At 51.4% G+C, this 16,581-nt stretch overlaps 1 protein-coding gene across 2 annotated transcripts in view; it reads right to left on the reverse strand.

The window, feature by feature from the left end:
• INPP5D (inositol polyphosphate-5-phosphatase D) overlaps positions 1-12,873 on the reverse strand; it is a 148,582-nt gene extending 135,709 nt beyond the window's left edge. The window contains exon 1 of one of the 2 annotated variants that reach the window (XM_055402233.2): positions 12,571-12,873. In XM_055402233.2, the coding sequence (XP_055258208.2) occupies positions 12,571-12,704 (134 nt within the window). In that variant the 5' untranslated portion in view covers positions 12,705-12,873. The remainder of the gene's footprint in view (positions 1-12,570) is intronic. The other variant, XM_088835116.1, reaches the window with a different exon arrangement.
• Between the last annotated feature and the right edge of the window lie 3,708 nt (positions 12,874-16,581).

Below are 16,581 nucleotides of genomic sequence, written 5' to 3' on the forward strand. Positions count from 1 at the left end.
TCTCAACATATTGTTTTTTTTTTACTAAAAAACATATAACTTATCAGAAGTAACACAAAAACAACAAGGTCCAATTGTATAGAATGGGGAGCCGTAGTCAATATCCTGTGATAAATTGTAATGGAAAAGAATATGAAGAAGAATATGCATGTAAGTATAGCTGAATTGCTTTGCTGGACCACAGAAATTAACACAATGTTTAAATCAACTACACTTCAATAAGGTACATTTCTTTTTTAAGCAGCATGAGAAGAAATAGAAATCAAGAAAGATTCACTACCAAAAAAACAAGAAATTGATTTATCTCTATAAATGGCTCTGAGGAAAAGCACCTTTGCCAATTTTTTTTTTTTTTTGCATTTGAAAAAAATCAGGTAATGATGATGCTTCATAAATGTTTCCTGGATCAAAATCATATATAATCAATTTCACTTATGAATAAAGATGCAAAAATTCTAAATGAAATTCTGAGTATAATAAAGTCATCATAATCAAGAACAGTTCATTCTAATCATGCAAAAAAAAAAATGGTTCCTATTAGGAAATCTATAAAATCAAACTCTTTACCAGTTAATGAAATATGAGACACAGCATAATTGTCTCAATAGATATTAAAAAGCCATTTATAAAAGTTAATATTCTTCAAAACTCTTCATAAAACTAGGAAAAGACAGCTTTTTCTTTGACATGCCAAAACAACAACAACAAAACCCCCCACAACTAGCTATTATCAACTGCTAACTACGTGCCAGATCCTGTATGAAGTCCTTCCCAGGTAGTACCAAGTTTGATTCTCTCTTTTCTCCATATCCTCCACTGTAATATCTTAGAAATATCAGCCAATGCAATAAAATATGAACTCCAAATAAGGGTTACAAGTATTTGGAAAGTAGGCCACAAAATGATTATAATTCATGTATGATTTGATTATTTACCAAGAAAACCCAAGAGTAGCAAATGAAAATAATTTTCAGCAATGAGGAGTAAAGTGATAGAATAAATGTGAATTTATAAAATCAACTTCTCTGTATGTTATCAGTTACTCCAAAAGGGTAACTGCAGAAGAAAAGGTATTCACAACAGTAGCAAAGTAATAAAAATCATCAGAATTAATCATACTAACAAATATGTAGGACCTGTGAAGAAAATAACCAAGTTAAAAATAATAGCGATAGTTGTTTTATTATTAAGACTGAAAAATACTAAAATGTCCATTTGTACAAGTTGTATTATGGATTTCAAGCAATTACAATCAAAGTGCCAATAGTGGACTTCCACGGTGGACCGGGGAAGTGGTTAAGAATCCGTCTGCCAATGCAGGGCACGTGAGTTCGATCCCTGGGTTGGGAAGATTCAGCACGCCTTGGGGCAACTAAGCCGCAACTACTGAGCTCACATGCCCTGGAACTTGCGCTCCTCAACAAGCGAAGGCAGGGAGAAGTCCGCACAGCGCAACTAGAGAGTACCCCCACTCGCTGCAACTAGAGAGAGCCCTCCGTGCAGCCAAAAATAAATAAATTATTTTAAAGTCCCACTCATATTTTTTCCAACTTTTCAAAATTATTATCTGGTTTATTTGGAAGAATACTTAGAAAGAATAGATATGCAAATCCTAAAGTAAAATAGTTTATAAAACGGTGGTAAGGCATTCAGTGTGAACTCGCTGTGAGAAAAGCAGACAGACATGGACCAGGCTAAACAGGCAAAAAAGAGATATGGAAGACTTAATACATGGTAAGAGAGAAGCCACGAAGAGCAAGGAATAAGTTATTCAGTGAGAGGTTTCAAGAAAGATGGTTACTTGAGAAAAATACCCATAAATCTTTGTCTTACACCATTCATTAATTCCAGAGAGATTAAAGTGTTCAGTGTAAAACAGTAACAGCAAAACAGAAAAACCTACATTTTCTCCATCTGCGTTTGCCAAATACTGTGCTAAGCATGTGATACACAATTTTAATTCAGTCTATCCAACAACACTACAGGGGTATTCTTATCCCTGGTTTTCAGATGAGGAAACCGAGGCCCCATAGCGTTAGACAATCTACCAGAGCTTGGAAAGGCAGAGTGACCTCTTCAGTTCAGTTGCTCAGTCGTGCCCGACTCTTTGCGACCCCAAGAATCACAGCACGTCAGGCCTCCCTGTCCATCACCAACTCCCGGAGTTCACTCAAACTCATGGCCATCGAGTCCTCTTAGCCAGAGCCTATTAGCGCTAAAGGCCCTGCCCCTCAAAGGAAGCAAAAGAAACAAAATTCCTGGGTGCAGAAGGACTCTACATTGGAAAGCAAACAGAAAAAAGTCACAAAAGAGCAAGATTGATAGACTTTACCAAAATTTACAATCTCTGAATGGTGTGGGGGGGAAGTCATAAAGTTTAAAGGCAACCACAGGGAAAATATTTGCAACAAATGTGATATAAGGAATTCATGCAAAGAGGTGATAACAAAAAAACTACAGTTTCCAAAGAAAAAAGGCAAAGAGAGAACGAAGCAGACCACCCACAATAGAGAAATGACGAAAGTCAACAGTCCAGACAAGTTTACCACGACTGCAAGCAAGAGATGCAAATCAAAATGAAGGGAACTTAGCTACCTTTCACCTTGTAACTCAATATATTTTAAAAATGAAAACATTCAGTAAATGAAGGCTGGAATAAGATGGGTGCTCTTTGGCACTGCTTACCAGAACATAAATTATAACAAGATTTCTGGAAAGCAGTTTGTCATTTTCTATCAAGAGCCTGAAAAATTACTGGATCATTGTCCTTTGATCCAGTAGTTCCTCCCCTGGATATCTATCAATCAGAAATGTCACATATTTGCACAAAGACCTTCATCACTGTCATATTTAAAATAACAAAACACTGTTAGTAACTTGAATGTCTGACAATAGAAGAGTATTCCATAAACTATGGTGCCTCATGTAATAGAATCTGTGCATCTATTAAATGTGATATTTAGGAAGAAATGTTAACTAAATGAGAAAATGCTGATGTTGCTAGAAAATGCAGACTAAAATTACATGGTATGCTTCATTGACTATGCCAAAGCCTTTGACTGTGTGGATCACAATAAACTCTGGAACATTCTGAAAGAGATGGGAATCCCAGACCACCTGACCTGCCTCTTGAGAAACCTGTATGCAGGTCAGGAAGCGACAGTTAGAACTGGACATGGAACAACAGACTGGTTCCAAATAGGAAAAGGTGTACGTCAAGGCTGTATATTGTCACCTTGCTTATTTAACTTCTATGCAGAGTACATCATGAGGAACGCTGGGCTGGAAGAAGCACAAGCTGGAATCAAGATTGCTGGGAGAAATATCAATAACCTCAGATATGCAGATGACACTACCCTTATGGCAGAAAGTGAAGAGGAACTCAAAAGCCTCTTGATGAAAGTGAAAGAGGAGAGTGAAAAGGTTGGCTTGAAGCTCAACATTCAGAAAACAAAGATCATGGCATCTGGTCCCATCACTTCATGGGAAATAGATGGAAAAACAGTGGAAACAGTGTCAGACTTTATTTTTTTGGGCTCCAAAATCACTGCAGATGCTGATTGCAGCCATGAAATTAAAAGACGCTTACTCCTTGGAAGGAAAGTTATGACCAACCTTGATAATATATTAAAAAGCAGAGACATTACTTTGCCAACCAAGGTCCATCTAGTCAAGGCAATGGTTTTTCCCGTGGTCATGTATGGATGTGAGAGTTGGACTGTGAAGAAGGCTGATCGCCGAAGAATCGATGCTTTTGAACTGTGGTGTTGGAGAAGACTCTTGAGAGTCCCTTATACTGCAAGGAGATCCAACCAGTCCATTCTAAAGGAGATCAATCCTGGATGTTCATTGGAGGGACTGATGCTAAAGCTGAAACTGCAATACTTTGGCCACCTCACGCGACGAGTTGACTCACTGGAAAAGACTCTGATGCTGGGAAAGGTTGGGGGTGGGAGGAGAAGGGGACGACGGAGAATGAGATGGCTGGATGGCATCACCGACTCTGTGGACATGAGTTTGAGTGTACTCCGGGAGTTGGTGATGGACAGGGAGGCCTGGCGTGCTGTGATTCATGGGGTCGCGGAGAGTCGGACACGACTGAGCGACTGAACTGAACTGAACTGAACTGAAGGCATATATTAATATGGAGCTTGTGAAACTTAAAGAGGGATGTATGTATCTACCTATGTATAGACATATGTATCTATCTATCTATATAAATACACAGAGAATATAAATGAGAAAATACAGCAATAAATTAACAGTACTTGTGTTAGTCTCTCATCTCAGTGATTGGGTAATTATTTTCCTCCTTAACATCTTACTCTATGTGTTTTACTTAATACTGTATTTTTTGAGGTTACTTGAAAACAATGTGCGAGAAGGGGACGACAGAGGATAAGATGGCTGGATGGCATCACCGACTCAATGGACATGAGTTTGAGCAAGCTCCGGGAGTTGGTGATGGACAGGCAGGCCTGGCGTGCTGCGGTCCATGGGGTCGCAAAGAGTCGGACACGACTGAGTGACTGGGCTGAACTGAACTGAAAAAACGCTGCCCCGTTTATCAGAGGGTCTATTTCTGCACTGCCCCTGACACACGGGATGCCCAGCAAGACTCTCCTCTCTGGAGGGCAGATTTCTGGTTGGCAAGTGAGGGGCTGGACCAGCTGACCCTTTGGTGTCATTTACAGTAAGTAATGGAACCCAAATAGTCTGGGTCCCGGTGCTTGGAAACACAACGTTTTTCTCAATAATGGGACAAAGGGACTGTGAAATCAGCAGGAGACGGAGGAGGGAGCCGGTCCACAGAGCTGCCCGGGGGCCTGGCCTGCAGGGCTGTGGACACTCAGGCCTCCTCATCTGCCGCTGGGCCTCCTTGGAGCCTTCGGACTCTAGATCCCTCAGTCTCTGCCTCCTGTGTTGGGAGTTAATCACTCCTAAGACGGCCCCGCGCCTCGCCTTTCTCTGCCTTCTCCCAGCTTCACTCAGCGCTGGGCCCCAGGCCGCTCTCTCTCTCACCTCCAGGCGCTCAGCGGGCCGCCCCACGGCCGCCGGCCCCCCGCGCGTCAGCCGCGGCCTCTTCCTGCCTGTCTCTCCGGGCACTTCCTCTGAGGAGGCGCCGCCTGACAGCTCGGTGTCTCCCGAGGCCCCGGAGTGACGCTCAGCCACCGCCCGCCTCTCCTCACGCGCGCTGAGGAGCTCCTCACACGCGGGCCTGCCCTCCTCTGCTCTGAGGTGTCGCTCCTCGCTTGGTGGCTCGCGAAAACTCACGGCCGAGAGCGGGTCGTACAGAGCGGAGTTAGGTCAGAGGAAGACATAGGACGTTAATGGCGTATCTCCGGCATCCAGAAAACCAGGACGGATGAGCCTGCTGACAGAGAAGAAACGGAGAGGCAGGTGGGAGAGCGGGCTGGAGGCCAGGGCGTGGGGGAGGAGAGGGCAGGGCAAACGGAGAGAGGGGCACCGACACACAGACACCATCGTGTGTAAAACAGATAACAGCAGGAAGCTGCTGCTCAGCGCAGGAGGCCCGCCGGGCACTCTGTGACGACCTGGGGCGGGGAGGCTCCAGAGGAAGGGGAGACGTGTGTACAGTTATGACTCGCTCGCCTTGATGTGCGGCAGAGACCACAACAGCGTGGCACAGCAATTACCCTCCAATTCAAAAAAGAGGAACGGCCAGTGTTCAGCGGGTGCTGACTATGCACGCGTGTCCTCCACATTCTCCCGTTTTACCCTCTCAATAATCCAGCGACAGCAACGGAAAGGCAAATCACCCCATTTTTCACACGGGCAAAAGATACGAACAGACGTTTCTTCAAAGAAGGTATGCAAATGGCCAAGGAGCAGAGGAGAAGGGGCTCAACAACATTCGTTAGAGAGATGCCAACCCAAGTCACAATAAGAGGCTACTTCACACCCACGGGGACGGCCATTACCAAAACAATAATAACAAGTGTGGGTGAGGGTGTGGAGAAACTGACACCCTCAGACCCTGCTGGCGGGAATGAAACAGCACCACTACTGTAGAAAAGACGGACAGTTCCACAAAAAGTAAAACACAGAGTTACCACATGACCCAGCAGCTCCACCCAAGACAGGTGAAAACACATGTGCATAAAAAACTTGAACTAAATCACCACAGCAGCACCATTCATAACAGCACAGAAGGAAGAGCAACCCAAATGCCTGTCAGCTGAAGAACAGCCAAATAAAATGCGACCTCTTGATAAAATGGGCTATTATTTATCCATGAAAAGGAATGACTCATACTACAACATGGATAAACCTTGGAAGCATTATGCCAGGTGAGAAAAGTCAGATATGAAAGGCCACGTATTGTATGATTCTATTCCGATGAAATTACCCAGAACAGTCAAATGGTCAGAGATAGCAAGTAAGTCAATCAGTACTTGCCACAGCTTGGGAGGGACGGAAATGGGAAGTGACTCCTAAGAGGTTCAGGTTTTTAGGAAGGGGAGGGGTGATGAAAATGTTCTGGTGTTAGATGGTTGGATGGCATCACCGACTCGATGGACGTGAGTTTGAGAAAGCTCCGGAAGTTGGTGATGGACAGGGAAGCCTGGCGTGCTGCAGTCCATGCGGTCGCAAAGAGTTGGACAGGGCTGTGCGAATGAACTGAACTGAACTGATGGTTTTACGTTATGAATGCACTACACACCACTGAACGGCACACTGATCTGACAGGACGTGAGTTTACTGCAATAAAAAATTGACCCAATGAGGGGCATTTCCCCACTGAGGACGCTGGGTGACCTAATGAGGGGCATTTCCCCACTGAGGATGCTGGGTGACCCAATGAGGGGCATTTCCCCACTGAGGACACTGGGTGGACACAGGGAGGTTCGCCTCTCGCAAAGGCCAGAACTCACGTGAGGCCCAGCCAACTGCAGAGGGCTTGCCCTGGAGGACTTCATCACATGACCTGGATTAGCGAGGGAAGAGCCTCCATCGCTGGGGTAGGGAGGAAGCCCTAGAGCACCATCTCTCATGGCCATGCTGGGATTCACAGTCCAGGAGATGGGACCACCCAGCGGAGAAGCTCCGAAGTCTGTGCACAGGTGACGCGCACCTGTCAGGCAGACAGGTGCTCAGTCTCTTTGCTTATGTCCGACTCTTTGAGACCCTACAGACTGTAGCTCACCAGGCTCTGTCCATGGACTTCTCCAGGCAAGCATACTGGAGTGGGCTGCCATGCCCTCCTCCAGGGCATCTTCCAGACCCAGGGATTGAACTTGGGTCACCTGCACTGCAGTCTGATTCTTTACTACTGAGCCCCTAGGGAAAAAAAGACCAAAGCCAAGCCTCCCCTGGTTCTGGAAAAATTGCTCCAGGATGCTAGGCTAGGGCACAGAGAACCTGGAGACACTTGACTTGACTATGGGTTTTACGAGTCGCTGCACAAAGAAGGCACCAGGAACCCATTAGATGGAGAGGCCTCCCCGGGCACATCACTCCCTCTTGGTCCTGCTCGCAGAAGGACTGCTCAGAATAGTGGTTCCTGGAAAACTAGAGAGCGAGCTGAACAGTCTCCTACACAAACCAGCTTTTGGGAGCCGTGGTCCTCCGGCTCTGACTACTGTTTGTACCAGCGTCTATCACCCTTTGTCAATACCAGATAGGAAAACCAGTCTTTTCCTTTGCATGTGCCCAAAAGTAATTCATGAGCAGTATTTGTCATTGTTGCTGTTTAGTTGCTAAGTTGTGTCTGACTCTTTGTGACCTCATGAACTGTAGCACGCCGGACTTCCCTGTCCTTCACTATCTCCTGGAGTCTGCTCAGACTCATGTTCATGGAGTCGGTGATGCCATCCAAACATCTCATCTGCTGTCGCCCCCTTCTCCTCCTGCCCTCAGTCTTTCCCAGCATCTGGGATCAGTATAAACTTTCCTTAACTTAAAAAGGGGGTTGGAGGAAGGAGGATTACATCAGACCCATTCACACGTCAGTGCATGGCTTTACACCTCTCCAGGACAGTTCTGCCCCACGCCCCTGCCAAGTCCCTTCTCTGTGCTCCATCACAAGGGGTCTCCCGTCCAGGCCTCCTCTGACTCTACACACACCCAGACTTGCTGGAGTCTCTCTCTTTCTCTCTCCCAGGAACTGTAAGTTCAAGTCCTGTTCCTGCCATCATTAGTACTGTGAACATACAGCATGTTACCTAACCTCTCTGGGTCTCAGTTTCCGCATCTGTAAAGTGGGGATAATAACCACACTTCCTCCAAAGGCTAGTGTGGACAGTGAGTGAGTTAGTGTGTGCAAAGAGCTTAGAACAGAATCTGGCATGCAGGTTGTCTTCTGCTGTTATTTTTAGGCAGAATGCATCAGTATCTACCTTCAGTTTGCAGAGCAAGGCTGCAATGGTATGGCCTGCCCTATCTCAAGGGGCCATAACCTTCTTACTAACAAGTAGAATGCCTTCTCGAAGGGCACTTTTGGTGACAAAATGTCCTTCTGGGGCCTCTTTGTCTTTCTGGCTGTGCTCAGAAGGCTGCCAAGTCCAGGCTGCCTTGTACTGTCTCTGGGAAGGCGGCTGTAGCTTTGCCTGGGCAGCTTGTGGTCAGCCAGGTGCTGAGGGAATCCAAGATCATGTCCTCGCCACAGCTGGCTGGGCCAGGCATCGGTTTCTGAGTCATGGGTAGCACATGCCTGCCCCTGCCCCTACCCCTGGGAGGGAAGCCAACTCTCTCCCATGTGGTTTAGTGGGAACACCACTGGACCAGGCAACTCCATCCTGCCTGGTGGCTGATGGACCCAGAATATATAGGCTCACTCCTGGGGGCTGGGCTGCTCTTACAGAGACAGGTTCTGGTTCAACCCGCCCAGCCAGGGCAATGAGAGCCTAGCCCCAACTGACCCGTGACCCCGCACGTTGATAGACCCGAATCCCCAAAGGTGTACCTCTTCTCTGCAGCAGAAAGCACATGGCAGGTGTGCTGGCCTCATGTGGAAGTGCAGTCCTGGCAGGAGAGGAACACACAAGCTTGACAGTCTCTTAGCATCCTCAGTACAAAAGGGGCCAGATGGCCCCCTCAAGGAGCCCCCCTGACCTCCCTAGTCTGCTGGCGGGTTCGAGTGGAGCCAGGGGAGTGTGACACCCAGAAGGTGGGTGGGAAGTCCTGGGTGGGAGGCCCCACCCAGAAGACCCACTGCCCCTCACAGTCTCAAGCCCTTGCTGTGAGAAGGCAGAGCGGGACTCCGTCCGTGGGGTCAGATGCCTGGGGTCCTCCCCTCTGGCTCTCTGCACCCTGAAATGGGCCTCGGGGTCCCCATAAAGCAAGGTTTTCTGAGTTGTGGAGGAGGGACCTGTGTCTTCTTGCTCCATGGCAGGTGTCAGGGCTGACCTCCCGAGAGGGAGTGCAGGTTTGCTAGGCCCCGGGGTGGATGTGCACGCATGGGTCACATGGGCTGCTCTCAATTGCAGCCTTGTCTTCTGGCGTTTCCCTCACCCCCTCCTGAGTTCCATTTAAATAGGCAAATCCTGTCCTCTTTCTCCAGCAAGCAGGCCACTCCCGAGGAAGCTGCCCTCAGTTCCTGGAGCTCCAAGCATCTCAGCCTAAACCAGGCGTGGGAAGCCCCCTGCTGCTCCCCTTTCTCAACTGGAGGGGCCAGGAATCTGCTCGAGCCACTGGGGCCCAAGCAGGGTGCCTGAGGTCTTTTCCCATATAGATTTTTCCAGCATAGGAGGGCCAGTCTTAGAGGCTTCCTTGCTCACTTTGGAGCAGGGTCATTAAAAGGCCTTGACACCATAGCTGGCTTACCTGGGGTCCTGCTCTCTTAGCATCTCCCAGAGAGTAGCAGAGGGTAGAGCCTGACGCCTGGGAGACTCATGCTTGTGGAACCCCACTGGGGTGCCCCTCGCTGGCCGAGGACCAGGAGGACAAGGTTTTCATGAGTCCCAGGAACACAGAAAGCTAAGGATGGGTTGGGAGGGATGGGGGTTGTTTTTCAGGAAGTCAAACCTCTGTGATTTAAAGGACTGGCTTTTTGATTATTTTTTGTTTGTTTTCTAGAGCACGTTCTTCCTGCCTTTTCAGTGGCGTTAAAGGATACTTCCATGAAATGAGTGGCTGAGAGGCGGCAGTTAGATGTCACTGAACTAGGTTTTCGTTTTTAAATCTCCTTAATTGGCAACATTAAAGGTGGTGGCGAAAGGAGGGCTCCCAGGGTTTTGGAAAGTTTAGTGGTTCATGGTATCCCACGGCCTACAGGGGTTCCTGCCCCTGCGGGAAGCGTGATTTCCCCCCACAGAGTCAGGGGAGAGGGGAGCCCCGCGCCTGGAGTTAGCGCCTGGCCTCACGGCTGGGCTCCCTGGGGAGGGCTCCAAGCCCTGCTGTCTGAAGCTAAAGGGGCCTTGGGGCTGGAAGACTGACAAGAAGCCCAGCCCTGGACTCAGAGGATGGTGGATATGGGGTGGGCTGTGGGCCATGGGTACCCTCCCAAAGAGGCAGACCCTGCACAGTTGCCAAGACTCCGAGAGTAACTCAGCACCAGGGAGGGGAGGGAAAGAGACATGAGAGAGGAACGAATGCCGCACACCCTCTGGGATCCCAGTTTGCCACCAGCCAGCCCGGCAGCGTGGGGGGTCCCCTGGTGGCTCCAACAGTTAAGAATCCGTCTGCAAAGCAGGAGACCCGGGTTCGATCCCTGGGTCAGAAAGATCCCTTGGAGAAGGGAATGGCAACCCACTCCAGTATTCTTGCCTGGGAAATCCCAGAGGAGTCTCACCGGCTGTACAGTCCATGGGGTCGCAAAGAGTTGGACACCACGGAGCAACTAACACATACACACACACAGCAGGGCGGTGTGGACAAGGGCCTCAAGCTCTCTGAGGTCTGCCCACCTGCAAAGTCAGGGGCGGTGGGACTAGAGGTTTCATGGCTTCTCCCAGCTCTGGCTCTGGCTGTCACAAAGCTCCCAGTTTGGAGTCAGAGACCCACGTTCCAATCTGTAGCCTGAGCCTGACCACAGCTCCCTGGTCAAGGGGCTGCCGTGAAGGTTAATGAGCTGGAGACTGGAAGCTCCCGAGGTCTCTGGGGGGAGGGGGAGAGCTCCATGTGGGCTGAGGGGAGACAGATCAGGATGTTCCCACTGTCTCTACGCCACGGTCGGTGGGTCCCCACAGGGGCTGTGCCTGTGGGGAAGACTGAGTCTGCTTCCCTTTCCCCCACACCGGGTGTGAGAACTGGGGGCTCAGGAAGCCGGCTTTGGGAGGGTGAGGCTCTGATGCAGTCAGACCTCGGGCCGGGTGGCCAGCTAAAAGCCTGGGTTAATTTCTAAACACTCCCAGTTCACCGTGGTAAACACCCTGGCTTCTCTCGCTGCCACTGGAACCCAGGCTCACACCGGCAACAGTCATTTGTCTGTCTTGGTACAGCCTCTGGGGACGGACAGTGTTGACTGTGTCATCACTTGGTTAACCCGTCTGAGCCTCAATTTCCTCATCTGCAAAAGCGGCCAACAAAAGGACCTGCACTTCAGGTTGTCACAAGGTTGAAACAGGTTGACACACAGACAAGTGCTCAAACTCAACAAGCTCCAAGTAAGGCCCGTAGTCCATGACCCATTTCCCCTCCTGCATGGATAGCGGTAGGGTCTGCCTGCTCAGAGGGACCCTTCTGCAAGCCCAGGGCTGCTACCTGAGAGGTGCAGGTGAACGCGCCCTTCCCCCAGCACGCCCGAGGCCCCAGCGGGCATGGTTAGACCGCAGGGCAGCAGGGCCAAGGGCCTCCCTCAGACATTGGTGGAGAAGGGTGTTACAAAAAGGAACCTTCAGCAAGTGGCCGGTTCCCCAGTTTTAGGACAACTGGCGCATTCAGCAACATCCCAGAGCTGGGGGCCGGGGGTGGGCAGTCGATGGTGGCCAAGAGGCCTCGAAAGGTGGGGACACAGCTGAGGGCCTCGGATGGGTGAGAAGTGGCTCCTGCTGTTGGTAACGTGACTTCCTCTGCTCCCAGGGCCCCAGATACAGCCTCTGATCCTTTCCTGAGCGACTCCCCATGTTCACGGCTCCCCAGACAACAGCTTCCTCCAAAGGCCCATACCCTGGCACAGGAAGAGTTCCCTCTTGCCACTTCCGTTCTTCCAGAAGGGTTTCCCAACTGGGCATCTTTGACCAACACCTGAACTGACCCAGCTGCTTTCTAACACTCCCACCACCACGGAGCCCTGAGTTTCCGCCCAGCTCACAGGGCCTGGACAAACCCCTCTTCCTCTTGGTCCCTGGAACCTCAAGGAAGCCCCTGGCCCTGCTGCTTGCTGGTTGCTGGGGTGTGCGGCCCAGGCCCCAGGCTAGCCCTGGAGGGCTCCTGCTCTCAAAACCCCAACTCCAAGGTCGAGTAGTTTCCCCGACGGGCCTCAGCTGGACCCACCAACAAACCTGGGGAGCACGCAAGGTCGCTGGACACAGAAACAACCCCATCCCAGGGCAAGGGCCCTGACGTGCCCTGAGCCAGCTTGCCCTGTGCGCAAGCGGCACCTCCATCACCTCCGTCGCCTGGGCGGGAGAGGCCAGGCCGGGCCGGGACGGGCAGGTCGGTACTCACAGCACACAGAGCGCATAGGCCCGGGAGATGGACTCGCTGGCGCGCACGAGGAAGCTCCCGTCCTTGCCTGTCCTGGAGAGCAGCTCCTCTGCCTTGGAGCGGGTGATGTTGCCATGGTTCCAGCAGGGGACCATGGTGGGCGCGGGTCTCCCCGGGGCCGGGCCCGGCGGCCTCACCACTGGACCGGACACAGTGCTGACGGGGGAGCTGGGCCCGCCTGCGCCGCGACCCGCCGTGGGCTCCCTCTCAGTCGTCCCAGCTGCTGCTGCTGCTGCCACCCGCTCGCTGACCGACTTCCTGTTTCAGGCACTCGGTGAGGGAAAGGAAGCTGAGCTGCAGAGAACTTCCTCATTGCAGAGCCCAAGCAAGACAGTCCTCCACCTCCCCCTCACGGCCTGCTGCCCCTCCCTCTCACCACCCCCCCAACCCCGCCCGCGCCCCCCACCCCCGGCTCCCCCCTTTAATGGGTCTCGGTCCCTGGCATGGCGAATATCAGCTCGAGTCCTCCTGGGGGAATCTCTCAGCTCCTCTGGCGTCAGGAGGCTCAGGGCCAGCCTCTGAAGGAGCGAGGCCCAAGCGTTGGCCATTCCGGGGCCCATGACCCGATGCCCCATGTGGGGAGGCCACGCTCTGGACGTCCACCCCAGCCCTCTGCCCTACCCCCGAGCTTTCCACCTCCCTGTCCACTCCCTCTGACATGCCCACAGGTCAAAGGCTCACTGGGCTGGGCTTCTCAACTGGGGCTGAGGCCTGCCCCCCCACCTCCCGCCAAGGGGGGTACCAGCCGAGCCCGCCTACTCATACCAAGACACACATGGCCACCTGGGCACCTTTCAGCCCCGGGAGCTGGGAAGACCTTGGGCAACACCACCCGTGGGCTCCCCGCGGATGGCTCTGCGACACTTTATACCCACCACGGGGGCTGGCAGGTATACAGGAGCCCGTGGCAATCCTTCTCCAGGGTGGCACATCCTGACCCCTGTGGCCCAGCTTAGGAACATGCAGAGGGAGCTGGGAGGGCTCTCAGGACATGGACCTTTTGCAGGGTGACACCTTTGGATCTTTCTGGGACACTTGGGACACTCACGCATGTCCCCCTATCCCTGGGGCAAGTTGGCCACCTGGCAAGGATGGCATTCCTTCCTGAATCCCACATCTCAGGTAGAGTTGGAGTTGGAGGGGAGGTGGCCAGGGATGGTTGCCTTGGTCCACAGCACAAAGTGGGGGCTGCCTTTGGGGAGGTGGAGACCACCATCCAGGATCAGTAGGCTCTGAGGGCTCTGAAGTGGACCCTCTGCTTGGACCCCAGACAGGGAGCCCTCAGTGCTAGGGTCAGTGCCGCAGGGTCAAGGGGCAGGTGCTGATCTATTGCACAAGACCCCCGGTCCTATCTCAGCCCTCAGCCAGCCCCTGCCCCCCCACGGACATGACAGAAGAAGCCGTGCACAGGCACCAGGGCCAGGCAAGCCTCCTCTTGGTCCTCTGCATCCAAGCTGCAGGAGCTGGTTGGTTCCTTCTCCCTCCCGGTCTCTGCTTCCTCTTCTCCCCCGAAGGAGAACAGCCCCAGAGGAGCTCACGTGTGCCGGCAGTTCCCAGTGCCTGCCACCCGCAACAGTTGATTCTGAAAAGCAAAGCTAAGCGCTCTGATTCCTGAATCCTGGACCCGGCTCGCCTCCCACCTGAGGGAAGAGCAGAGGCGGGTGGGGGTGGGGAGGAGATGGTCAACTCAGGCCTGAGGTGGGGGAAATGGGGCCCAGTAAAGGGGCCCCAGAATGTGGGCTGCTACCTCTGTGGGGTCATCTCTGGGGTCCTCTCCCGGCATGGGCGTGGTCAAGGTGTGGCCGTCCTCCGGCAGTCCTTCTTGGTTTCTAAGGGCAGTTCCTTTTGGAAACCTAAGCCAGCGAACTCCCTGGTCCCTACATTCACCTCCTCAAAGCCAGTTCCTCCTCAAAGCCAGTTCCTCCCCCAGCTGCTCTGAGCTTCCCCTTCCCTACCACTGCCCGCTCCCTCTCCCCATCATTGCCCCCTCCCTTGCTCCTCTGTCTGAACCCAAGGAAAAAACTCCCAAGCCTTCAGAAAGCCCGTATCAAGGCTGAGCTAGGTATGGGGCCACCAAGGTGGGGCTAAGAGACCTGCTCCTGGGATACTCCCACCATACATTTCCCAGCCTTTTCCCCGTTCCCCTGCCAAGCTCCACCAGCTTCTTCCCTCGAAGCCCCCAGGTCCCTCCAGGCTCCTTTCAGGAGGACCCGCCCACAGTGCTGGCCCCATAGGACCTTGACCAGCTTATCCACAGAGACCCTCTAGCACATCCAAGACCCTCCACTTACATCGATCTCCCCCAACACTCCTTCCCACCCGCACTTCCTCACCCCTGTTCCCACTGAGTTCCATAGTTCAGCAGGGTCAGGATGGTCAGTGGGACTGTCCCTGCCATTTGGTCCAGTGTGGTTTCCCTTTGACACACAGAACACATACAAGATACACACAGAACATACAAGACACATGCATGTCATCCATGTTCCCCTAATTTTTAAGGTCCATCCTGTCATGTCCTCCTGAGAAACCTGTATGCAGGTCAAGAAACAACAGTTAGAACTGGACATGGAACAACAGACTGGTTCCAATCAGGAAAGGACTGTGTCACGGCTGTATATTGTCACCCTGCTTATTTAACTTACGTGTAGAGTACATTATGAGAAATGCCGGGCTGGATGAAGCACAAGCTGGAATCAAGACTGCTGAGAGAAATATCAGTAATCTCAGATATGCAGATGACACCACCCTTATAGCAGAAAGTGAAGAGGAACTAAAGAGCCTCTTGATGAAAGTGAAAGAGGAGAGTGAAAAAGTTGGCTTAAAGCTCAACATTCAGAAAACTAAGATCATGACATCTGGTCCCATCACTTCATGGCAAATAGATGGGGAAACAATGGAAACAGTGAGAGACTTTATTTTTTTGAGCTCCAAAATCACTGCAGATGGTGATTGCAGCCATGAGATTAAAAGATGCTTGCTCCTTGGAAGAAAAGCTCTGACTAACTTAGACAGCATATTAAAAAGCAGAGACATTACTTTGCCAACAAAGGTGTGTCTAGTCAGTTCAGTTCAGTTCAGTTCAGTTGCTCAGTCATGTCCGACTCAAAGCTATGCTTTTTCCAGTAGTCGTGTATGGATGTGAGAGTTAGACCCTAAAGAAAGCTGAGAGCCAAAGAATTGATGCTTTTGAATTGTGGTGTTGGAGAAGACGCTTGAGAGTCCCTTGGACAGCAAGGAGATCCCACCAGTCCATCCTAAAGGAGATCAGTCCTGAATATTCATTGGAAGGACTGATGCTGAAGCTGAAACTCCAATACTTTGGCCATCCAGTGCAAAGAACCGACTCATTGGAAAAGACTCTGATGCTGGGAAAGATTGAAGGCAGGAAGAGGTGATGACAGAGGATGAGATGGTTGGATGGCATCACCGACTTGATGGGCATGAGTTTGAGTAAACTCCGGGAGATGGTGCAGGACAGGGAGGCCTGAGTGTGCTGCAGTCCATGGGGTCACAAAGAGTCGGACACGACTGAGCACTGAACTGAACTGAACTGGTCCTGTCATGGCAGTCTGAGGAAGGGTGGAAAAGAATTTCCAGACATAGAGCATTTTAGAAGGGAGTGAGTTTATTATGAACAGAGAGCAGAGACAATGTGGGCGCTGCAAGCACAGCAGCCCGACCTCCTGACAGACCAGGGAGAGCTGACAATTTTTGTGGATTAGTAGCCAATTTTTATAGCCTTGAGACAAAGAAAACTCCTGCTGGAAGGTTGGCATTAGGTGATTGGTTAGGGCTCTATATGGTGATCACTGAGGTGGGCATTTTTGCCTAGTTTGGAGTCAGGAAACCTGCTGGTGATGATCGGGGGTGGTGGGGGGCTTTTGGGAACGTTTACAAAGCGACTCAGTCAATTTTTGGAGGGGATCTTGGTTCTGGGCTCCGCTCCTGTGGACTTGGGGTAGGACTCCACAC

Source organism: Moschus berezovskii, chromosome 4 (assembly GCF_049115385.1).
Source record: "Moschus berezovskii isolate FMDL1 chromosome 4, NW_MosBer_1.0, whole genome shotgun sequence".
NCBI lineage: Eukaryota > Metazoa > Chordata > Mammalia > Artiodactyla > Moschidae > Moschus > Moschus berezovskii.